The 25,141-nt window shown below is 49.4% G+C and overlaps 1 protein-coding gene across 2 annotated transcripts in view; it reads right to left on the bottom strand.

Moving 5' to 3' along the window:
* Positions 1-22,602, bottom strand: part of ALKBH7 (alkB homolog 7, RNA demethylase) — a 59,276-nt gene extending 36,674 nt beyond the window's left edge. Inside the window, exon 1 of one of the 2 annotated variants that reach the window (XR_014960475.1) lies at positions 22,263-22,602. Coding sequence is in view for 1 of the 2 variants with exons in the window: in XM_085600447.1 (XP_085456573.1) it covers positions 22,263-22,547 (285 nt within the window). In the remaining variant the exon portion in view is untranslated. The remainder of the gene's footprint in view (positions 1-22,262) is intronic. The other variant, XM_085600447.1, reaches the window with a different exon arrangement.
* Between the last annotated feature and the right edge of the window lie 2,539 nt (positions 22,603-25,141).

The raw sequence follows: 25,141 nt of genomic DNA, 5'->3' as shown, positions 1-25,141 counted from the left end.
GCTTGGTTCCACACCCGCCCTCCTCCCTCCTGCTGCTTGCCCCCTCGTGCTGTTTTTACACACATCACACAGCAGCAGGTGCTGCTGTGGAACATGGCTTAAAGGAGAAAAAGCGCTATGACAGTTTGCGCTGGCCGCATTATAGTACTTTTCTTTTTACAGGTCTAAAAACACATTGACAAAGCCAGTAGATTTCGCATAGGATAGGTGAAACTTATTGGCATTGTCAATCCTAGTTTTGGCTGGTTGTGGGCCTGTTTTAAGGTCTGCTGGATAAGTTTTCACTGTTGGTTTTCCTGATATTCAAACAAGCATTGTGATGCAGCAAGCATAAGTCCATGCAGTCTCCTATAACTTGCAGAACATTTACACAGTCAGTGTGCCTTTGCACATTCAAAACTGCCACAATTTGCAAACATGGGCCTCTTTTTTGGCTATGTAATTCACCAATGTGGGCCATTCCCATTTTGATGCCCGTGTCTAATTTCTATCTCTGTCCGACCCTGCCTGCCGACCCTAGCGGAGCCACTCTGAGCGTACACCAAGACTTTAATTGCAAGTTGTGCAGAATCTCACCACAACTAGTAAATACCAATATTACGGTCTGAGGTATTTACCAACTGTGGTAAATACCTCCTCTTGCGAGTATTCAACTTGAAAATGAGACACAACATACAGATTCAGTATTTATCATGCTGTATTTATCATGTTTTTTTCCTGGCCCTTCCCTCCCAGATACGTTTCGACAGGTCTGACCTACAGGAATCTATCAAGGGAAAAAACTGTGATCCCTCTACAAGCTTCGGTTTGCACAGGGATTGAAATTTAACCCGAAAGCTATTTGTTTAACGTCCATTTTAAAGGGTTTCTCCTCTGACACACCTAGGAACTAGTTGTTTAATGGCAACTGTAAAGTATTGATCTTTTGCCACACCAGGGCAGATTCATGAGTTTGTATCACAGCTGGTTGTATAATTTGCAATTTGTAAGAGTGGCTCTTCTGCCACTCCTGGGTGGACTCATCTTAGTATACACTATAGCTTGATACGTAGTGCCAACTCCTATGGGCTGCTTCCTTGCCACTGCAGAGTGGACTCCTCATCATAGATTATGACTGGTTGTATTCCCATCCATGTTGCTGCTCCCTAACAATCCGGACTGGACCAATGAGGGCAAATACTAGGATTGGTGGTGTAATCTCCATTTGTTTGCTTTTGAGCCTTCAGAAGGCATACTGCAACTGGTCGTAGAATGGTCACCTCCTATCTCTCCTAGGCTGACTTCTCAGAGTCTATAAAATAGCCTAAGGTACAATAAACATTTTTATTGGGTCCTCCTTTTGGCTCGTAGATGGCCTCCTCAGAGTATATACTATAGTTGATGCAAAATTGTACAACTGATTAGCACCATTGTTGGGACAGGAATGTCTCTTGCATAGCAAACAGGCACGTACTACTGCTTTGAGTGCTCCACTGCATGTGAAACTGGTATCCCGACTATTGTTTTGACCCTACAATCAAACTGAGAAAATGTCCCTTATTTTATGGTCACCCCATTTTGTCCTGAATTTCCCTCTTGTTTTTTAGGTCTCGCCTAGCAATGCAGAGCATGCGCTGCTCGCTTGGCGAGATCTATTATCGTCTATTTTTCCTCCGGGGGACAGGAGATGTGCACGCGTACAGACCCTGCACGGCGTCAGCAGTAACGCGCGCATGGCGTGCTTTCACTTTCTCTCCCTCCCCCCCGTCTGCTCCAGATCATCTTGGAAGCTCCCGGGGGCCCTGCACGGTGTCAGCAGTCTCGGAGTTGGCTCACTGTTCTGTGATTCTGGGCAAGTCACTAATCCCCGTCTCTTCCACCTTGTTCTCTGTCTGTCTGTGTGGCTTAGTTTTTTTTTAAATAAATAGCCACGTAGCTTCTGTATTGAACATGTTTTGTTGTTCTCTGTGTTTCTGTACAGCCGGTCTTATGTGTGCAAACCAATTCTGTGAAGGATGCAGTGTATATTTTCATGCGACAGAATAAAAAAGGTGTTAACTCTAGAATGCAAGCCTTGTAGATGCGAGATGTTAATTGCAACTGCGACACATTCCCGCTCCTGTTGCATTGCAGAGAAAGCTCTTATAATAAAGTGTAAAAAAAAAAAAAAGAAACATAAGCCAGGGACCCTGCACGACGTCAGCCGTAACACGCGCGCGCTTTCACTTTCTCCCCTAGATAAAAGGTGTGTTATTTACAATGTCAGTAGCTGGAAGTGTGGCAAATACGAGACCTATTGGATTGAAAATTTGCAATGCAATAGGTGTTGGATTTATGAGAGTTGAAGCTATTGGTATTGTAAATGATAATGCATTTTATTTATGTGTTTTAAAAAAATATGTAATGTTATTGCTATGTTTTGCTTAATAAATGTTGAAGCTGTAGTATGGTCCTGGCTTAAATTTTCGTTGCAGGGTGGGTTATGTTTTTGAATGGTTGGAGGGAGGAATGTATTGTTTTGGTTGTAGTTCTGGATTTCTATAGTGCCCCTGTTATTATTAGTAAATAACATGCACTGAGGTGGTGGTGGTGGTATTTGTGGTGGTGGTACTGGTGGAGTAGGTATTGGGGGTAATGGCGATGTTGGTACTGGTGGCAGTGGTACTGATGGTGGTGTTATTGGTGGGGTGGTATTGGTGGTGGTAGTGTTGGTATTGGTGGTGGTGGTGGTACTGATGGGGTTTGTACTGGTGTTGCTGGTACTGGTGGTTGTTGTACTGGTGGTGCTGTTGGTGTCTGCTTACCTGGTTCTCTAGCTCTACAGCAGCTCTACTGACCTGGTTCTCTGGGTCTAGAGCGCCTCTACTGACCTGGCTCTACAACGGCTCTGCTGACCTGGCTCTGACTCTACAGCAGCTCTGCTGACCTAGTTTCTCTGGCTCTACAGCTGCTCTGCTGACCTGGTTTCTCTGGCTCTACAGCGGCTCTGCTGACCTGTTTCTCTGGCTCTACAGCGGCTCTGCTGACCTGGTTCTCTGGCTCTACAGCGGCTCTGCTGACCTGGTTCTCTGGCTCTACAGCGGCTCTGCTGACCTGGTTCTCTGGCTCTACAGCGGCTCTGCTGACCTGGTTCTCTGGCTCTACAGCGGCTCTGCTGACCTGGTTCTCTGGCTCTACAGCGGCTCTGCTGACCTGGTTCTCTGGCTCTAGAGCAGCTCTGCTAGAGCAGCTCTGCTGACCTGGTTCTCTGACTCTAGAGCAGCTCTGCTGACCTGGTTCTCCGGCTCTAGAGCAGCTCTGCTGACCTGGTTCTCCGGCTCTAGAGCAGCTCTGCTGACCTGGTTCTCCGGCTCTAGAGCAGCTCTGCTGACCTGGTTCTCCGGCTCTAGAGCAGCTCTGCTGACCTGGTTCTCCGGCTCTAGAGCAGCTCTGCTGACCTGGTTCTCCGGCTCTAGAGCAGCTCTGCTGACCTGGTTCTCCGGCTCTAGAGCAGCTCTGCTGACCTGGTTCTCCGGCTCTAGAGCAGCTCTGCTGACCTGGTTCTCTGGCTCTACAACGGCTCGGCTGACCTGGTCTTCTGGCTCTAGAGCGGCTCGGCTGACCTGGTTCTCTGGCTCTAGAGCTGCTCTGCTGACCTGGTTCTCTGGCTCTAGAGCGGCTCTGCTGACCTGGTTCTCTGGCTCTAGAGCGGCTCTGCTGACCTGGTTCTCTGGCTCTACAGCAGCTCTGCTAGAGCAGCTCTGCTGACCTGGTTCTCTGGCTCTAGAGCAGCTCTGCTGACCTGGTTCTCTGGCTCTACAACAGCTCGGCTGACCTGGTCTTCTGGCTCTAGAGCGGCTCGGCTGACCTGGTTCTCTGGCTCTAGAGCGGCTCTGCTGACCTGGTTCTCTGGCTCTAGAGCGGCTCTGCTGACCTGGTTCTCTGGCTCTAGAGCGGCTCTGCTGACCTGGTTCTCTGGCTCTAGAGCGGCTCTGCTGACCTGGTTCTCTGGCTCTAGAGCGGCTCTGCTGACCTGGTTCTCTGGCTCTAGAGCGGCTCTGCTGACCTGGTTCTCTGGCTCTACAGCAGCTCTGCTAGAGCAGCTCTGCTGACCTGGTTCTCTGGCTCTAGAGAAGGTCTGCTGACCTGGTTTCACTGGCTCTACAGCAGCTCTGCTGACCTGGTTTCACTGGCTCTACAGCAGCTCTGCTGACCTGGTTTCACTGGCTCTACAGCAGCTCTGCTGACCTGGTTTCTCTGGCTCTACAGCAGCTCTGCTGACCTGGTTTCTCTGGCTCTACAGCAGCTCTGCTGACCTGGTTCTCTGGCTCTTCAGCAGCTCTGCTGACCTGGTTCTCTGGCTCTTCAGCGCCTCTGCTGACCTGGTTCTCTGGCTCTACAGCGGCTCTGCTGACCTGGTTTTCTGGCTCTAGAGTGGCTCTGCTGACCCGGTTCTCTGGCTCTACTGACCTGGTTCTCTGGCTCTACAGCAGCTCTGCTAGAGCAGCTCTACTGACCTGGTTCTCTGGCTCTAGAGCAGCTCTGCTGACCTAGTTCTCTAGCTCTACAGCAGCTCTGTTGACCTGGTTCTCTGGCTCTAGAGCAGCTCTGCTGACCTAGTTCTCTAGCTCTACAGCAGCTCTGTTGACCTGGTTCTCTGGCTCTAGAGCAGCTTTGCTGACCTAGTTCTCTGGCTCTTTAGCAGCTCTGCTGACCTGGTCCTATAGCTCTACAACGGCTCTGCTGACCTGGTTCTATGGCTTCACAGCAGCTCTGCTGACCTGGTTCTCTGGCTCTAGAGCAGCTCTGCTGACCTGGTTCTCTGGCTCTAGAGCAGCTCTGCTGACCTGGTTCTCTGGCTCTAGAGCAGCTCTGCTGCCCTGGTTTCTCTGGCTCTACAACAGCTCTGCTGACCTGGTTCTCTGGCTCTACAGCAGCTCTGCTGACCTGGTTCTCTGGCTCTACAGCAGCTCTGCTGACCTGGTTCTCTGGCTCTAGAGCAGCTCTGCTGACCTGGTTCTCTGGCTACAGAACGGCTCTGCTGACCTGGTTCTCGACGAGTGCGAGTGTTTTTATCTTAATGCACTTTATGGGATTGTGTCTTCATCGCGTAACTACTGCAGATGACGCCAGTCATCTATGACTGCGTCAGCACCGCTGCATGTCCCCGGTCGAAAGGCTGTGCTGTTATTAAGCAAATGATTGGTTTTCTGCCGTGACTTACACTGGATTACATACATGAACAATCAGTTATCTACAACTCTCAGAATGCCGTAGGCGCTTAAATAAAAACCCTGGGGCACAGCGCTGTTGCTAGCATGGTGTTATTGCTATCAGGATAAGGAATTATTACTTTTCTTTCATTAGGCGGACTTAGAGCAGAATCGCCTCGAGGAGCTGGCCAGAATCAGTTCATGCTTTTTGGTGTTGGTCAAAGCATTGCCAACTACTCACACTGCCCCCGGGCCACACTCGTCCACAGAGCACACAACACTCAGAGATAAACTTCAGCACTCTGAAGGCCCATTCAAACCTTGGCCTCTCTGCAAATGCTGCCACCACTCGTCATGTTATGTTATGTTAAAATTACTTGTAAAGCGCTCGTACACCAAAGCGGTTTCATGGCGCTGTGGCAACAGTGTACTGAACCAAGAGATTATGGGTAAGCCTGGTTGAATAAAAGAGTTTTCAGGAGAGTTCTGAAACGCAGAAGAGATGTTTCAAGTCTGAGCTCCGAGGGAAGAGAGTTCCATATATGGGGAGCCAAAAAAGAAAATGTGAGTCCACCGTGTTTTTTCTGGTTATAGCGTAGAATAGTGAGAAGGTTAGCATGAGATGAGCGAAGGGCCCGAGAAGGAATGTAGCAAGATATTAAGGAGGAAATAAAGGCCGGACCAAGACCGACTAAGGCTTTGAAGGTGGTACAGCCCAGTTTGAACAGACAGCGCTTGGCCACTGGAAGCCAATGAAAGCGTTTCAGCAAGGGACGGACGTGTGGAGAGCGTGGTTGATGAAAGATAAGCAGAGCAGCTTGGTTCTGGACCAATTGAAGGCGGTGGAGTTGATACACAGGAATACCAACATAGAGTGAGTTGGCATAGTCTAGCCGAGAAATGACTAGAGCCATGAGGACCACAGTAAGAGCCTCGGTGGTTAGAAATCTCGAGATCTTGCGGATTCTGCGAAGATGGAAAAAGCATGAAGATGTAACAGCGCTGATCTGAGATTTCATGGTCAAGTCATTACTGATAGTCACTCCAAGGCTTTTGACGGACTTAGTAGGTAACGGGGGGTTGCCTAATGTAGGAGGCCAAAAGTTGTTGTTCCAGGGATTGGAGGTACCGCTCAAAATCAGCTCGGTCTTATCCGGGTTAAGCTTGAGTTGGCTGGCGTTCATCCAATCCCTAATGAAACATAAGGTGGCCTGAAAGCTGGCAACCGACGTAGGGAAGGTATTGATGTTAAACACAAGTTGGAGATCGTCAGCGTAGTTAAAACAAGCTACCTCGAAGTTGCGGAGGGAGTGGATAAGAGGGACCATGTACAAATTAAATAGAAGGGGGGAGAGAGAGGACCCTGGGGGTGGGGGAGGTGGCGGTCGGAAATTATAAGGACCTTGGTGACCATTAAAAGGTCTGCAGGAGAAAAGAGACTAGAACGGACGAACAGACGGACTCTCTGCATAAAAAGGGGCGCATAGGAGCAAACAGCAATGGAAGTAGTCATGCAGGATGCCATGGACTACTATGATTAAACTATATCGGAATTAAGCAAACCGGAGAGGCAAGAAGAACTGGTATGGAGTCCGTCACATAATACTAACTCTGTAGCAGCCCTACTGACCCTTCAGGGTTTTTAGTCTGTCGTGAGATCTACTGTTTTGTCTACAGACTACTGAGGAATGTATGCTGACCCTATGGCCACAGATTCGAATCCCACAGCCTAGCCTTTCATTCTTCCAAAGTCGATAAAATGTGTGTCCTTAAATCGGGTAACAAACATTTGTTAGTCAGTTCTTAAATGCCCCAATGAGTAAAGGCGTACTTCCAAATACAAGCCAAGTTAATAGTTCCGTTAATAGTTCCATTAATTCCATGTGCAGAAAGTCTTTGCGAAATGCCGGACATGAAATTTCAAGAAGAGATAACAAAAATATAGTACCTTCCTATGCTCCTCTTGAGAAGCGACATATGTGGCATTCACAGCTATCGCGCAGTTTAAACCTCAGGCAAAGCGCTGCTTTTAGTCAGACAGACAGCAAGCACTCCTTTACCCATCACCACCAATTAACACAGCCTTCAAGTTCAACTAACAATAGAGGGGCTTTTTAAAATCAGCCTTACTTCCTTTTCCTTCACTTAAGGGAGATGCATTCCAGGAAAGGAAACAGGGGCAGGAAAAACAAGCGCTCGCCATTGCCTTGTCCTCCCGGTGCGCCTCCGAGTTCCATGCCTGCTTCACAGCTGTCGTGAAGCCTTTTCTTATCTGCTTGTTAAATAAACAAGCAGATAAGAAAAGTCTTCACCACAGCCGTGAATCAGGCGAGCCAGTCCAGCAAAAAGCGAAAGGGAGGCAATGAAAAACGCTCCTTTCCAATGGGAAGCCAGCGTTTACCATAAACGCTGACGCTACCCAATGGAAATGAGGGGCGGGGCTTGAGTCCCGTTCTCAAAAGTAACTTGTTTACTATAGCCCTCGCAGGCTAGGAGCGCATGCGCTCCAACGCCAGGCGAGACCTAAAAATAGCTAACAAGGCAGCAAAACAAAAAGCCTGGCTAATGGATAAAGCTAAACTGAAAGAAAAAACACGGTTGGATGGTTTTATCCTCATATGAAACAGGCACCCCACAGCCATATCTCGTCCAACACATAAATCCATCCATTCAGCACTGTTTACTTCTGATCCGGCTGGGAGTTTTTTGCTCAAAAGATTTAGTTCCAGCATGGAAACAAACGTGGCCGACCACCCAGTGCAGACTTTGCGAACATGCGGAAGAGACACTCGTACATCTTTTGTGGATTTGCCCAGCTGTGAGCAACCTGAGGCGGCACTTTTTACTCCATGCTTTCCGTTCACTTCAAGTCAGATCGTGCCGACCAGCTGTAATGGCACTATTAAACAGCCAGACTTTGCAGTTTTCACGTAGGGCAGCTAAATTTCTGCAACTAGTCAGCACACTATTACAAAGAACAATTATATAATGCTCATCTCAGTGTGTATTAATATTTGGTCATCGCAATACCTGTAAAATTTTTCACACATTTTTATTGGTAGCCATAGAGGGATCAACAAAGTGGTATAGCTTTGTATTTGTTAAAATTGTGTTAGAGTTCAGCTGACTTTAGACAGTATCATGTTTACAGCAGTACGTTTATTTGCAATTTTGCACTCAAACTCAAAATAGGAAATAGTGGAGGATTAGTACCTGGCATCAATCAGTATAATAGCCTATATCTCTCTTGGATTTTAAGATGTTTTAGGTCTCTCTTTTTTGGATACTGAAAATGTATATAGGAATGTTTTGTCAAATTGTTGATTTTAAGGCAAAATGTGTAATGGTTTTAATTAACTATACACTATAAATCATTTACCATCGACTTGTAGATGCTAGATGTTAATTGCAACTGCGACGCATTTTCGCTCCTGTTGCATTGCAGAGAAAGCTCTTATAATAAAGTGTTAAAAAAAACATAAAATAAGGCATCTGCAGGCGAGCGCTCTTAAGCACCAAGCTGCCATCATATCAACCACTAAGGTGCATATTTACATCAAGATACTATTTAGCACTATGTTGCGTATTGTAAGGGCAGGATTTTATATAGTTTCAATTATTATTGCACCACTACGTTCTTCTTTTGCACCAGCAAATATAAATCAGTTTTTCAATAAAATGAAATTGCTATTTCAAAAAGAAATGCAAGAAAACAACGCATCCTTCCACATATAAACCCTCGTTGGAAGTAGTAAGCGCTATATAAATGCAATTACATGTATGTAATAGGGTAATACCAGTTCGTAATGGAGTACCACCCGCACGATTTATGTACCCTGCCCTCAAACACACGTTTTAATGGAAAAAGTACGGCAATCTTTTTTTCTAATCAACAAATCAGAACTCCTTGTATTTTAGCCATTAAACAGTGGTTCAATTACACTAAGTTCAGCCTGAGGCTCCTGTATGAGGTATTATTCACCTGTGGACAAACTATCAAAGGCTTTATAAAGAAAACGACTCATAAAACTCACTGAAATACCCTGCTACTCGCAGGAATGGTATTTCTGCCGAGGGTGCGTGACATGCTAATTAGTTTGGTCTTTTTTATTCTTTTAACCACGCATTACATAAAAAACCATTTGCAATGCAAGTGGTCTTGCATTGCTGAATGTTTGCGCTATTGCTGTTGCATTATTATTAACACCAATAGCTCAACATTTTTGTGATGAGTGACCTATTACATTGCAAATGCTTGTTAAATTCTGCACACTGGAGCACTTGCCCAGTTCCCATTGTATGTGTACTACCCCCTAATGCAAGTAGAAATTGGCCTATCTCCGACTGGCATATTTAATTGGGTATGGGAAGTATTTTAATTCCCCTTGAAGTAAGACCAGTAGTGTGGGCCAGGAACTTCATTAACGTATAACAGACCCACCCTTTCACAAGTAAATGCAAGGTGAGACCTGGAGAAGGCGAACTTTTATACCTCAAGAACGTTTGGTTCCAAACCCAGTGGGAGGGGAGCTACCCACAGAGCTGTGAGGAGACCTAAAGTACTGGACCTGCTTGCCCTAGTGCATAGGACAAGGAAGTGGTCTCTAAGGATCAGTTGGCCGAAATCCTTTGTGGCTACAGGGACATAAAAAGTAGCAAGAGGCCTTTTCCCTGAAGTGGCCACCTGACCAGTTGTAACTGGACCTGAACTCGGCATTGCTGACTGGAACGAGCCTTGATCTCCAAGAGCTGTCTCTGAGGTACTGGGACTCCTGGCAGTGCCTAAATGGACTTTTCCTACAATCTCTGAAAAGCGGTGGGAATTCGAACTTACAGCCACCAAGGGACGGGGACCTACCACTCGAGCCAATCCATCAAAGAAGCGACTTCACTGGACTGAAGAACCAGGGTTCTCCCGCTTGTAGCTTCTCAGCAGCAGCAAATCTGTTTCAGCGGGCTCTCAAGAAGTTATCCGGCCAGTGGAACCCATTCCCTGATACAGCCTGCAGCCTTGCTCCGCTGAAGGATTTCCACTTCCATTTCAGAGATCAAATTCTAATGTAAAACCTCAGACTGGGATGACCTGCCTAGTGTTGTCGACCCGTGCTTCATCGCAGTCGGCCTGAAATCACACTTGGATCCTGGTCTACTTCTTCAATAGACTATCATTGGTGCTTGGTGCTTCTGGGTGCTATTTTAACTTACATCTTTAAAAATTAATATCTCAGATTCCCCTCATTGGATTTTTTTTATTAGGGTGTCCTTTTGTTTATTAAAATGTATTCTTTTTTTCTAAATTGGAGTGGGATTTTATTGTGTTGTATTTTTGACTGTTACTGTTTTGGTGCTTCTCATTTTTGTTAAATAGGTCTGCTCTGCGCAATATAGCTACCATGGATTGAGCTCTGGTTAAAATTACGGAAACCTGTCAGAACATAACAGTTTAGTGACTATATTACTTGTGAAGGACCCCCCCCCCCCCCCCCCCCCCATCCAGCCCAATTAATAATTCACTAACAGTGTGTGCACAGCGGCTTAGGCCTGTCCTTGATGATGTGAGGTCCTGGGACTGTCCTGACCTGACACGAATGCACCAAGGCTGCCTTCATAGAAAGCAGGGGACTGATGCTCAAGCCCTTCGTACAACACGAAAAACGGACACCAGCATGCCATATTTTGTGAATTTGTAGCACAGCTATAGCTATTTTTCATCTGTCAATGAGAGCATAATTTACTGACCCCCTTGGGTAAAGATTCACTGTTATGTTTACCATGCAGCAGACATTCTTGTCCCAACAGATGCCCCTCCCAGATCAGACTACCCCAGAAGCTCACTCCACCATTGGAAAAGTATAGTTGTCAGATTGGGAGAACTGTATGAAAGTCCATCTGCAAAACAATGATTCTTTCTGGCATTGTAAAGAGACAGACAATCTCAGAAATGTGTGATTCTTTCCTTTCATTGCCATCAATGACTTGAGTGGCTTGTGACCTCCCTGGAGCTACAAACCTGGCACCAAACAAGTAAGGCTGGAACCTCCCCAAAGCTCACACAGTTGCGAAGGATTCTTTTTCAATAAAAAAAGAGAATGGCAGCCCAGTAATGTTGTCTAGGAGATAGTGTGCAGCTCATAAAGGACACTGTGTGCTGTCGAATCTCTACATCAAGTTTAGCCAGTACTGCTCCAACTTTTTAACTGAGCCATCAGTCTGTATGACTAAGGGTTGACCATAGGCAGGTGCTTTCAACACGAGTGTGTTATATAATTCTGTCTTCCAGTCCCTAAGGCCCTTCAGACACTCCGAATTCCAGATCACTTTCTTAGGATGCTTTGTGGATGTCGGAGTCATCAATGGTGCAACTATTGCCCTGCAGTTTGCAGCAAAGTTTCTGTAGTAGCCTGTAATTCCTAAGAAGCCTCTCACTTTAGTCTGGGGACCTCAACTTTCACCTGGAGAACCACACCGACAACAACACCACAGCCTTACTGGACAACCTCGCCAACCTAGGACTGAAACAGCTAGTCAACACCCCCACCCACCACGCCAGACACACGCTCGACCCCATCTTCTCCTCTAGCAAACACATCTCCTTCAGCCACACCACCGAACTCACCTGGTCGGACCACAGCTGTGTCCACTTCAGTTTCAAGAAGACCACCATGCACCACCACACCCAGCAACCACCCAGAAGACACTGGAATCTAGTCACCACAGAACAGCTCGCATCGACCCTCTCCCAGAACCAACCCACCAGCACCACTAACCCCAACGAAGCCGCCAACAACCTCACGAGCTGGATCTCAGACTGCGCCAACCTCCTGGCCCCACTGAAGACCCAAGCTAACACCAACAACCACAAGAAAAACTCCTGGTTCACCACCGACCTCAAGGACTCCAAAAAAGAATGCCGCACCCTCGAGAAGACTTGGCGCCTCAACCAGACCGAGGAGAACATGTCAGCCCTCAAGTACGCCACCCGCCAACACCACCAACGCCTCCGCGCGAAAATCAGCCTACCAGAACAGACTAGACAACAACGCCCACAACAGCAAGGAACTCTTTGGCATCGTCAAAGAGCTCTCCAACCCCGACGCAGAAAACAACTCCATCCCACCCTCACAGGACCTCTGCGACTCCCTCGCAGCCTTCTTCCACCACAAAATCACCGACATATACAACAGCTTCACCACTACCAACACGAACCCACCCCCGGAACCCGCCACCGACATCACCACCATCCTCACTTGGAACCCAACCACCACCGAGGAAACCACCCGCGTCATGAACTCGCTCCACTCTGGATCTCCATCCGACCCCTGCCCACACCACATCTACAACAAAGCCGACAACATCATTGCACCCCATCTCCGAGACGTCATCAACGCATCTCTCACCTCCGCCACCTTCCCAGAGAGCTGGAAACACGCAGAGCTCAACGCCCTCTTAAAGAAACCAACAGCAGACCCCACCGAACTCAAAAACTTCCGGCCCATCTCTCTCCTACCGTTCCCCGCCAAAGTGATTGAGAAAATCGTCAACGCTCAACTCACCACTGCCTTCGAAACCAACGACTCACTCGACCCCACACAGTTCGGCTTCAGAGCTAACCACAGCACCGAAACCGCCCTCATCGCAGCCACGGACGACATCAGATCCCTGACCGACAAGGGAGAAACCGTGGCCCTCATACTCCTGGACCTCTATGCAGCCTTCGATACGGTCTGCCACCGTACCCTGATACACCGCCTCAGCAACACCGGCATCAGAGGCAAGGCCCTGGAATGGATCATCTCCTTCCTCTCCGGAAGAACTCAGAGTCCGCCTCCCCCCCTTCAGATCTACAGCCACGGAGATCATCTGCGGCGTCCCCCAAGGATCCTCCCTCAGCCCCACCCTCTTCAACATTTACATGACCCCCCTGGCGAACATCGCACGAAAACACGGACTCGACCTCATATCCTACGCCGACGACACCCAGCTCATCTTATCCCTCACCAACAACCCCACCTCAGCAAGGACCAGACTACACGAAGGCATGAAGGAAGTAGCGAACTGGATGACAGACAGCAAGCTGAAACTGAACACAGAGAAGATGGAGGTTCTCATCCTCGGCCCTACACCCTCCGCCTGGGACGACTCCTGGTGGCCTCCCGTCCTAGGCAGCACTCCCCAACCCACCGACCACGCACGCAACCTCGGCTTCATCCTGGACTCATCCCTCTCCATGTCCAGACAGGTCAACTCGGTGACCTCGGCATGCTTCAACACCCTCCGCATGCTCCGCAAGATCTTCCGCTGGATCCCCACCGATACCAGAAAGACCGTCACCCATGCCCTCGTCACCAGTCGCTTGGACTACGGGAACACTCTGTACGCCGGCATCACCATCAAGCTGCAGAGGAAACTTCAACGGATCCAGAACGCTGCCGCACGACTCATCCTGAACGTACCCCGCCACCACCACATCTCCGGTCACTTGAAGAAACTTCACTGGCTCCCAATCAACAAGAGGATCACCTTCAGACTCCTCACCCAGGCACACAAAGCCCTTCACAACCTCGGACCAAAGCTCATCAACCACCGCGTCTCCTTCTACACTCCTCCGCGCACCCTACGCTCGACCGGACATGCCCTGGCAGCCGTACCTCGCATCCGCAAAGCCACCGCCGGAGGAAGATCCTTCTCTTTCCTGGCAGCAAAGACCTGGAACTCTCTGCCCAGCAACCTTCGCGCCATCCCTGACCACCTCTCCTTCAGGAGGCAGCTCAAGACCTGGCTCTTTGAGCAGTGACCCCCCCCCCCTCCCCCCCCCCCCCCAGCGCCTTGAGACCCTCACGGGTGAGTAGCGCGCTTTATAAATGTGAGTGATTGATTGATAGCATCAAACTAGGGTTAAAATAAAAGTTGGGATACCAGTTTCACGCCTTTTTAGGTTGAGCCTAGCAGAAACTCAAGTTTTCTAGGTGTGAAAAGGCTTCGGGGGCTAACAAACAACATACAGGGGCTTGCAGGTATTGCACTGCTTACCATTGAGAGGTTTTACTGTTACTCTGATTTCCTCGTTTCTTATTCATGTCCCAGCTAGTCAATCTTGTGCTTGTCCCTTCCAAGGAGCATAGAGTTAATATCGCTTTGAATGACTGGCTTCTATTACTAGCTTTTAGGGGACTACTAGTTCTCTTTAAGCACACAAGAAACCAGAAAAACTGGGATCAGTCCTAGCTTCTCTACTTGACTAAACTTTGTGATATTAAGCAAATATTTTGTTTGACCATTTCTTTTTTCTGCAATATTCCAGATGACCGCATCTTCAAACATGCTATTTCAGGATGTGGGCTGTAGAAAAATATCCCGTGTGTTTGTTTTAATAGTCTATAACATTTTTCCTCACATAATAATTCAGAGTGCAAATGGGCTGCCTCTTAACTCACTATTAACATTGCCATCCGCATGAGGAGGAGTTAGGGAGAATATTTTTAAATTCATGTTTAAAAGCTATACCTTTTAATAAATGACTGTTAACACAGTTGTTAGAGATGGAGTATCTAGTTGGCTGTGGTTTGCACCCTGTCCAAGTAGGGACCCTTACTCAGGTCAGGGTAAGTAAGGTACATGCTAAGAATAACCCAGACTCACCCCCTTTGTAGCTTGGCAAGAGCAGTTAGGCTTATTCCCAGAGGCAATATGTAAAGTATTTGCGCATGTACACAGTAATACAGTGAAAAAAATCACAAAAAGTACTCTACACCAGTTTAGAAAAATAGCTATTATTTATCTGAGTAAAACAAGACCAAAAACGACAAAAAAAAAAAGAATTCAACATACACCTATCAGAATACGAGTTTTCCAAGATTAGATCAAGTATGACTTTGAAAAACATAATCGCTCCAACTGGGCTATCTGGTTGCGATTGACACTGACTACTCCAAAAAGTCAGTCTGACCTCAGGGAGCGAGGATTGGTGTTCGGAGGAGGGGGGGGGGGGTTCACGCAGACCCGGGTACTATATCTTGCAGTAGCAAGATATCAAAGACTGTGCAAGACGCAGGGGAGGCGAGGCATTGGAGAGGCAAGTGCAGCATCGGTTCCTTACTGCTATGCAGGTCATTGGCACATTGGAACTCAAGGAGAGTGCGTTGCGCGAAGGAGGGGATGCCTCACTGAAGCAAGTGAGGCGTTGGTTCCTGGCAACAGTGCAGATCGGGGAGTCACTGACACCCGGGGACGTTGAGGGGCACAGGAAAGTTGATGTGGCGGGTGCCAGGATGACCCTCGGCGGGGTCCATGATGCAGCCAGAGGTCAAGCCGCAAGGTTTTGGGTGTACGACGTCAAAGTCAAACCACTGGGCCACAGCTGAAGCGCCGGAGTCAGAGCTGTGTATCATGGATGTAGGGGGGCGGTGCTTGAGACTCTCGCAGTGGTTGTACTACCGCGGTGCCATCAGAACCTGCATAGTAAGTTGCGGTTGTGCATCATGCAGGGATCACGGTTTTGGTGCAGGCAGCGGCACTGCATCAAAGTTACATACAGGCGCCAGTTCCGAAGTCACTCGACATCCGTTTCCTCTTGTAGCACAGACACTCACTTCCAAAGGCCCAGGAACTGGATTTGGCCCCACTTGGCAAGTCGGACTCCCTGCACAGGAGCCCAGTTGCTACAGGTGAAGTCTTCGATGGCCCCAAGACTTCCAACAGGAGGCAAGCTCAACTCAAGCCCTTGGAGAACCTTTAGAAAGCAGAACGTAGAGAGCAAAGCCCAGTTCTCTCCCTCCCAGGACAGAAACAGCAGGCAAACACAGCAAAGCAAGCAGCAAATTGGCAGCCTTCCTGGCAGCTCAACAGCTCTTATTTCTGGCAGAATGTCCTTAGTCCAGAAGTGATCCGAGTATTTGGTGTCAGAGGGCCAGTACTTATGGAGACTTCAAAGAAAGGTCTTTGTGGTGCACAGGACCCTGCTGTTCCTTGCCCTGGCTCCAGACACACTACATGTGGTGGCAACTTATTTGTGTGAGGATAGGCATAGCCTTATTCAGGTGCAAGTGTCAGCCCCTCCCACCACTCTAGCTCAGGAAGGCTCATCAGCCTGGTAATGGGCCATCAAGATATGTGAGGCACACTTCAGCTCCTGGTGTGCAACTGTCTAGAGTGAATTCATAAAGCCCAACCGTCATCCAACCCAGATGTGTAGTCTAAGAACAGGCAGAGGCACTGAATGGTTAAGTAAGAAAACGTCAACTTTTTAAAAGTGGCATTTTCAGACCTGTAATTTATAAACCAACTTCACAACAAAAATATGGTTTAAAATTGTGAGTCCAGAGACACCAAACCCCAATTTTGTATCTGCTCCCAATTGGTAGATACGTTAGGAAGCTGTTACAAGCCAGCTCTAATGCTAGCCTATGGAGAGATGGGTCTGGCCGTAGCGAAAACGAGTTTAGCAGATGTTCACTACCGGGACATGTAAAACCGATGCATACATATCTTACCTTTTAAATACACTACACCCTGCCCATGGGGCTACCTAGGGTGCCTTACATGTAATAAAAGTTAAGGTTTCGGCCTGGAAAGTAGGTGGACTGGCCAGGTCGACGGGGCAGCTTAAAACTCACAGACAGGCGCGGTAGTGGCAGGCCTGGGACATATTTGAAGGGTTACTCATGTGGGTGGCACAATGCTTGCTGTTGCCCACTAGTAGCATTTGATTTACAGGCCCTGGGCACACATAGTGCACTGTACTAGGGACTTACTAGTAAATCAGATACGCTAATCATGGAGAAACCATATGTCATTACGTTTTAGTCACAGAGCACATGCACTTTACCACTGGTAAGCAGTGGTAAAGTGCCCAAAGCCCTAAAACCAGCAAAAACGAAGTTCAGCACGCAGTCAAACAAACATTTGCAATGCAATAGGTCTCGGATTTGTCAGTTAGAACTATTGGCGTTGTAACTGACGATGTCTCATCTATGTTTTGGTTAGGAGTGTAGTGGATGTATGAACAGAGACACAGCTGCAGCACTGCCTAGAGGACTTAGAATGAGGAATTACACCTCGGACCAGAGAAGCAGCTGCAGCACTGTCTAGAGGGCTTAGAATGATGAATTACAGACGGGACCAGAGAGGAAGCTGGCAGCACTGATTACAGGACTAAGAATGAGGAATTACCACTGGGAACAGAGACACAGCTGCAGCACTGCCTAGAGGACTTAAAATGTAGGAATTTCCGACAGGAACAGAGTAGCAGCTAGCAGCACTGTCTGGGAGACTTAGAAGGAGTAATTAGCAATGGGACCAGAGAAGAAGCTAGCAGCACTGCCTAGAGGACTAAGAACGAGGAATTACCACAGGGAACAGAGACGCAGCTGCAGCACTGCCTAGAGGATTTAGAATGTGAAATTACAGACAGGACCAGAGTAGCAGCTAGTAGTAGTGACTAGAGGACTAAGAATGAGAAATTACCACTGGGACCAGAGAAGCAGCTGCAGCACAGTCTAGAGGACTAAGAACGAGGAATTACCACTGGGACCAGAGAAGCAGCTAGCAGCACCGGCTAGAGGACTAAGAATGAGGAATTACCAATGGGAACAGAGGCACAGCTGGAGGGAGCACTGTCTACAGGACTTAGAATGGAGGAATTACTGACAGGTCCAAAGAACCAGCTGCAGCACTGTCTAGAAGACTTAGAATGAGGAATTTCCGATGAGACCAGAGAAGCAGCTACAGCACTGTCTACAGCAATAAGAATGAGACATTACCTCTGGGAACAGAGACGCAGCTGCAGCACTGCCTAGAGAACTAAGAATAGGGAATTACCACTGGGAACAGAGACACAGCAGCCTCATTTGAGAACAGATAAGGGACAAGATTTACATCCCTGTTTAAAGAACAGGAGCAATGTCCAAGTGAGTGAAATATAATTAATGCTAAAAACGAAAGATTGGGTGAAAGAGAGCTAGCGGGTAAAGTAACATTTCTAACATTATAACTTTGTGACTTCTCAACTCTATCTTCAGTGACCCAGACTCTGTAGCTCATAAATGAAAGCCAAGGTGTGAAGGGGAGAACACACAGAGAAACTGTGGGTGAGAGGGGAAAGCAGTTGCAATGGGCAGCTGCTCGAGTTTTCAACATTTCCAGAACACGAGGCAGGCAATTGGAAAAATAGTGCGTGAAACAAACTGAAATAGAAGCGAAATGAGCCCTGTAAAAGGGCCAGTAGCTATGGGAGGGAACGACATACCAACAAGAGGGACAAATGGGCACAATTTACCATTCAAAAGTGGGGAGTTTAGAAGGGCACCCAGAACAACCAATGACAAGCGATGGGCCGGCTTGAAGCTCATGTACAGAGTACAACATGCCTTATAGAGCAGCGCACACTGCTAGGCTTGACCTAAACAGGACGTCTAAACCAAACAGACAGGGGAATTCACGCCAAAGATTTATTTATTTACATTTTATATAGCGCTGGCTAGACCCGGAGGTATCAGAGCGCTTTACATAAGGAAACATTGTGTTACAGATGACCAGTAAACAGCAGTGATATCATCTGATCTGAAACGCTTCAGAATAATATATAAAAAAAAAAACATTGGGGGAAATTTCAAACAATTACATGAATTTTTACATGATGTTTGTTCCAAAATTACATACCAAACATTATCATGTATTTGCTCTGTTATGAAACATTAAGCCCACGACCGAGTAATAGTTAAAATTCGCCCACGACCGAGTAGTAGTTAAAATGGGTTTATTCGTACATAAATAAGGAGCCGACTGGAGAAAAACCACCCGTATGAGTCCCAAGGCAATTGCCACAGAAAGCCGTTGCGTGGAATTTTTCATACAGAAGAAATCCAGAGTGCTATGACAATGATCATTCGCTGCCACAGTAAATCACATCACCTTAAACATATAACCCCAACAGTAAATCATAAAGCTGCATAACAGTCATATTAACTAACCATAGTATGTAACACGCTTGTGCACGGGCCAAGCTAAACCACTGGCCCGACTCTCCTTGTTTGCTCGGCCACTGAATAAGGGAGCCCCTGATGATGGCGTCATCTGATAGTACTATCCTGATAACCCACCCATAACTGGCCCCCAGTGCCACAACCGTCTACATAAACATTACCCAATTACACCTCCACGCCCACTCGGCATCTTATCTCCCTCACCTGATCCCAGTGGCCGTCCTGGTATCACCCCTTTGCCAGAGGGCGCTCAAGCTCCGCCGGCAGGGATCCTTCCTGCTCAGGGTTCAGAAAGTCTCGGAACAGCCGTACACCCCCGGGAGGAGCAGGGGGGAGGGGGAGTTACTAGCAGAACAGAAGAGTTAGTACAGTATTTCAGATGGCCTCGGAGACCCGGCCTCATCACTGAGGTGCGGCACGGCCAAACTCGAAGCGCCATGCTTCTGGCCCCGAAAGTACCGGCCACGGGCGCCGCCATCTTAGAACAGCGCGGAGCCTGTCGGGACTAGGGGCAGCACGCATGTACACATGCATGGCAATAGTATATCCAGGAAGTAGCTAAAGAAACTTTTGTATGCAAATATGTTCATATCTCATCTTTTTTTACCTTCTTCCGCGGGTGAAAGAGGGTGGGGGGGGGGGGGCAGGCATGGCGCTCTTGATTCCTACAGAGCTCTCGGGGGGAGGGGGTCCGGAGTGCCTTCGCTTGTGAAAGCGGGTGGGTCTGACGGATGGCGTTTGGAGGATTTAATTACATGCTGGGCTCCAGGAGTGGGCAAGGTGACAGAGGGTTTTTTTGGGGGGGGGGGGGGGGGGGGTACGTTCTTTCATTGGTAGCTAGGGGCCCTCAGGGTGAGGTGGTCGGTTTATGGTCACAATGCAGTGGTGTTGAAGAAGTGCAAGGGTTGGGGCCCTAGAATGTGGCGGGGGCCAGTGGAGCCGACCCCGTGGCCCAGTAGCATGGGGAGGGGGGCGGCACGGGGTTTCATTGCGAAGGTAGGGGGGGGGGGGGAGGTCTTTGGCCTGCCCAGGATGAGGAATTTGGGGGAGGGGTGGATGGGTAGGGCCATGAACGGGATCCAATGGGCGTTACCTCGCATCGGGTGGGGGGGTTGCAACGCGGGGCACTGCAAGGGGGCTTGGCTCCCAGAGTTAGTGGTTGGCGCCATTAATTTGGTAGCAGGAGTCAGGGGGCACACTGGGGGGCATGGCGGCACTAGTACGGCGGTATAGAGTGAGGGCCGGGTGCTCGGAGCGGCCGACTTCGGAGCGGAAGGGAATTGGAGAGAATATGTGGTCCTGGTGTGAGGCAAGGGGTGCGCATGGAGGCGCATTAAGGCCAGAGTTGGGCAGTAGGGGAGAGATAGGCACGGGAGTTGTCCATGTATTGTGCGAGCGCAGCAGGTGTGAAGTGGTCCGTCGGCTAGACTGCCAACATTGGTGCTGGTCTGGAAACCAGGGTTCGAGCCTCGGGGTCGCGTCCACATCCGGTGATTCTGGGCAAATTACTTAATCTCCCCATGCCTGAATGTGTAAGGTAAATACTGTGCTTGAGTAAAGCGCTCCGATACCTTCGTCGAGTCGGCGCTATATAAAAATGCAAAAAAAAAAAAAGTTGCGAGGATGTCACCAGTGGTCCGCATTCAGCGGCGGGTACAGTGGAGGTTGGACGATGTGGTCCAGGGGCATTGAGAGCGCATGACGTGCTAAGGGGACAGGTTCGGTGGGGTGTTTGAGTGAGTTTGAGGCCGTGTTAATTGCCGCTGTCCGGGCGGTGAAGATGGGGATGCAGGGGTATCAGAGGCTGCACCCAGTTGGGCGGCGGGGGCTCCAGGCGAGTCTTGATGCTGCTGCGGATCGACATTGTTTTCCAGAAAGCAGGGATTGGCGCCATTTCTTAAATGGCTGGAGTAATTTGCTCACGGGGCGTAGAGGCACCAGTCGGCAACATCATGGAGTGCAATCGCAGTTAGAGAGCGGGTGATGCAAGTGTTGTGTACCCGCCTGGTGGGATGCTGGCAGTGCATACCCCCTGCCCCCAACCCCGGTGTGACTGCCCGGGCTAAAACAGCTTCCCGGGCAGACACACAGCCACCCCGACTACTTCACTGGTCTTTAACTGACCATTCGCTGGTTAATGAGGCTTTGTTGGTTTTTCACCCTTACTAGAGCCCCTGCATCGCTACACGGATTATTGCTTGAAGCATTAGCACGTTACACAATAACAAGCCCTGTCAGCCTAAACCCCCGAGGAATTGGGTTTTGCTTGCATGAATAGAGGGTCGGTAGTCTAGCCGTGAAATCAGTAGTCTCCCGCCGGAATCGGGAGGGTTGTCATGTCGGCACACATGCCTTCTGTGCCTTGCAAAGAGCGTTAGATAGGCGGCAAAAAGAGAAGAAGTTATGCGGTATAATGCAGCACATTGGGGGCAGGGGGAGACCAAAGAGGCGCAAGCTGCCGAAAGATAGTCAGTGAATGCTGCACTGCTCGCTCCTGCACTCTGCATAAGAGCTACAAATGTCCGCTGTAGGTCCAAGTGCAGCATGCGCTGCTCTTCCTACCTCTGCTCGATCTACCTTTGCCAGTAAACACATACCACAAAAAAAAAAATTACTCTCCACTCAGCCCCCTTTTACAGCACGAAGCGACTATGCTTAGGGATCGTGGTGCAGTTCTTACCCATTCCGAGGCCAAGTACTACTATAACCCTTTAAAACTTGCTGTATGTATGCTGTGACAGCTTGCTGCTGACCCCGCCTTGGTGCACGCAGGAATAGAATGCCTTACTTAGAACCCCCCCATTCCGCCCCGATAAAAAGCACTCCCCCTTTTATTTTACACTCAGGATGCCTGGTCGGTTCTGCCCATGGTACTCTCTTACCTCAGTTTATTGTTATTTCCGCAGATCGGGAGAAACAGAGGCTAAAGCATTGACTTAATTTGAAAGCATCTGTACTTCCTTTGCCCTGTAAGCCAAAGATCCATCCAGCACTGTAGTATAGGGCGCCGCCATACTTTCGGGTCACGTGACAGAGAAGCTAACGGAAAAGCTAGAGTGTGACGCATGACTTGTATTTTGCTGTTTCTATCATTGCATCTTATCTCCCTCACCTGATCCCAGTGACCGTCCTGGTATCGCCCCTTTGCCAGAGGGCGCTCAAGCTCCGCCAGCAGGGATCCTTCCTCCTCAGGGTTCAGAAAGTCTCGGAACAGCCGTACACCCCCGGGGAGGAGCAGGGGGAGTACAGCGGGGCAGGAAGTTACTAGCGGAACGGACGAGTTAGTACAGTATTTCAGATGGCCTCGGAGACCCGGCCTCATCACCGAGGTGCGGCATAGCCAAACTCGAAACGCCATGCTTATGGCCCCGAAAGTACCGGCCACGGGCGCCGCCATCTTAGAACAGCGCGGAGCCTGCCGGGACTAGGCAGTACGCACGTACACGGCAATAGTATATCCAGGAAGTAGCTAAAGAAACGTTTGTATGCAAATATGTTCGTCTCATCTTTTTTTTTTTTTCCTTATTCCGCTCGTGAAAGGGAGGGGGGGCCGGCATGGCGCTCTTGATTCCTACAGGGCTCTCGGGGTGCCTTCGCTTGTGAAAGAGGGTGGGTCTGACGGATGGCGTTTGGAGGATTTAGGATTAAATGACATGCTGGGCTCCAGGAGTGGGCAAGGCGACAGAGGTTTTTTTGGGGGGGGGGGGGGGTACGTTCCTTCATTGGTGGCTAGGGGCCCTCAGGGTTAGGTGGTCGGTTTATGCTCACAATGCAGTGGTGTTGAAGAAGTGCAAGGGTTGGGGCCCTAGATGGTGGCGGGGGCCAGTGGAGCCGACCCCATGGCTCGGTAGCATGGGGGAGGGGGGCGGCGCGAGGTTTCACTGCGAAGGTAAGGGGGGAGGTCTTTGGCCTGCCCAGGAGGAGGAATTTGGGCGAGGGGTGGATGGGTAGGGCCATGCCCGGGATCCAATTGGCGTTACCTCGCATCGGGTGGGGGGATTGCAACGCGGGGCACAGCAGGGGGCTTGGCTCCCAGAGTTAGTGGTTGGCGCCATTAATTTGGTAGCAGGAGTCAGGGGACACACGGGGGGCATGGCGGCACTAGTACGGCGGTATAGAGTGGGGGCCGGGTGCTCGGAGCGGCCGACTTCGGAGCGGAAGGGAATTGGAGAGAATATGTCGTCCTGGTGTGAGGCAAGGGGGGCGCATTAAGGTCGGAGTTGGGCAGTAGGGGAGAGATAGGCACGGGAGTTGTCCATGTATTGTGCGAGCGCAGCAGGTGTGAAATGGAGGGGATGTGGTCCGTCGGCTAGACTGCCGACTTTGGTGCTGGTCTGGAAACCAGGGTTCGAGCCTCGGGGTCGCGTCCACATCCGGTGATTCTGGGCAAATGACTTTATCTCCCCATGCCTGAATGTGTAAGGTAAATACGGTGCTCGAGTAAAGCGCTCCGATACCTTCGTCGAGTCGGCGTTATATAAATATGCAAAAAAAAAAAAAGTTGTGAGGATGTCACCAGCGGTCCGCATGCAGCAGCGGGTACAGTGGAGGTTGGACGATGTGGTCCAGGGGCATTGAGACCGCATCGCGTGCTAAGGGGACAGGTTCGGTGGGGTGTTTGAGTGAGTTTGAGGCAGGCCCGGTTCTAGCGGGTGGGCCAGGCCCACCCAAACATGAGCCTGGCCCACCCAAACAGGAATCTTGTCCCTCGCAGTGAGGGCTTGAAGGCAGGCGCGCAACGCTATTGGGCTCAAAGGGCTGTCTGTGTGTGTGTGCGCCCGGGCTGAGACAGCTTCCCGGCGCACACACACACAGACAGTTTTAGAGATTATCACAGCGGCACCCGAGTACTTCACAGGTCTTTAAAAGACCATTTACATGTTAACGAGGCTTTGTTTACTTTGACAACGGTAACCTTTGCCTACTGTCCTCTGTGCTGCGTGGATATTCCTTTTAGGTCTCGCCCGAGCCAGCGCTTTAGCGCTGCTCTCGCGAGAGCTTTTGTAAACGGGGTTTTGAAAGTGCAAACTAGTGCTTTCAGGCCGCCAACTACAGTGCATGTGCGACGGGCGCGCGCACCATTTGGCAGCCTGCGTGATCATTTTGCGGCCGCCTTGATGTTCTCAGTGAGCCGCGCGGTCACTGAGAACATCAAAGCGGCCGCGAAAGTGCACACCATTTGCCACCCCCTCCCTTATCCCACTTCCTGCTTGTTTCACAATGGCGACAGCTTGTTTACGTACCCCATGCACGGTGCCGCATCCTCCTGTCGCCATCTCCCTCAGGCGCTGCCAGGGCCGTCCAACGTGTCGATAATGCAACTAGTGCTCATATAAGCACACAGATACCTTCAGGTGTAGTTAGCGCTATATAAAACTAGTTTCTCGCTTACCCGCTGTTGCTCATTCCCTTTATAAATATCATTAATGTGCTCCGTGCGCGAGCAGTACCCGTCCGTCTTACCTTTGCTCCCGCCCCCTCCCCCGTCCCTCCTCTCTCCTTCGTCCCTCCTCTCTCCCTTTTCTGGGCACATGATAATTTTTTGTTTGTTTGTTAAATATTTTTTTCAATCAAAAATGCACCAGCATCCAAGCTGATCTCCTATTTCCACAGCGCGTCTCCTATCTTCACACTATACGGACAGCATCTGCCTGAGGTCTCTCGCGCTCCTCCTCTCAGCACGCTGTCGTAGCCTTATTTTCTCCAGCAGGCCCACTTGGCTTTTCTTCAATCGCTGCACGGGCCGGTCGTTCTTCCTTCTGGCATATTTAATACTTCCTCCCTCTGCATTTCAGTTTCGTTCTTACTCTCCCTTTTCTCTTAATTTAACTCCATACATATTGAATTATGAACAAAATTCCTTCCTGTCCTGTTTCTTCTGTGCCGGGGGCTCCAGTGTTGTGTTAATTTTACATTTCACGTTATTTTTTTTTCGTTCCACCCTCTGTGCTTGATTTATCTCGGCAATTCAAGGCCAGCCTTCGCAGTTCC

Source organism: Triturus cristatus, chromosome 4_2 (assembly GCF_964204655.1).
Source record: "Triturus cristatus chromosome 4_2, aTriCri1.1, whole genome shotgun sequence".
NCBI classification, from domain to species: Eukaryota; Metazoa; Chordata; class Amphibia; order Caudata; family Salamandridae; genus Triturus; species Triturus cristatus.
This window is presented reverse-complemented; position numbering and strand designations above follow the sequence as displayed.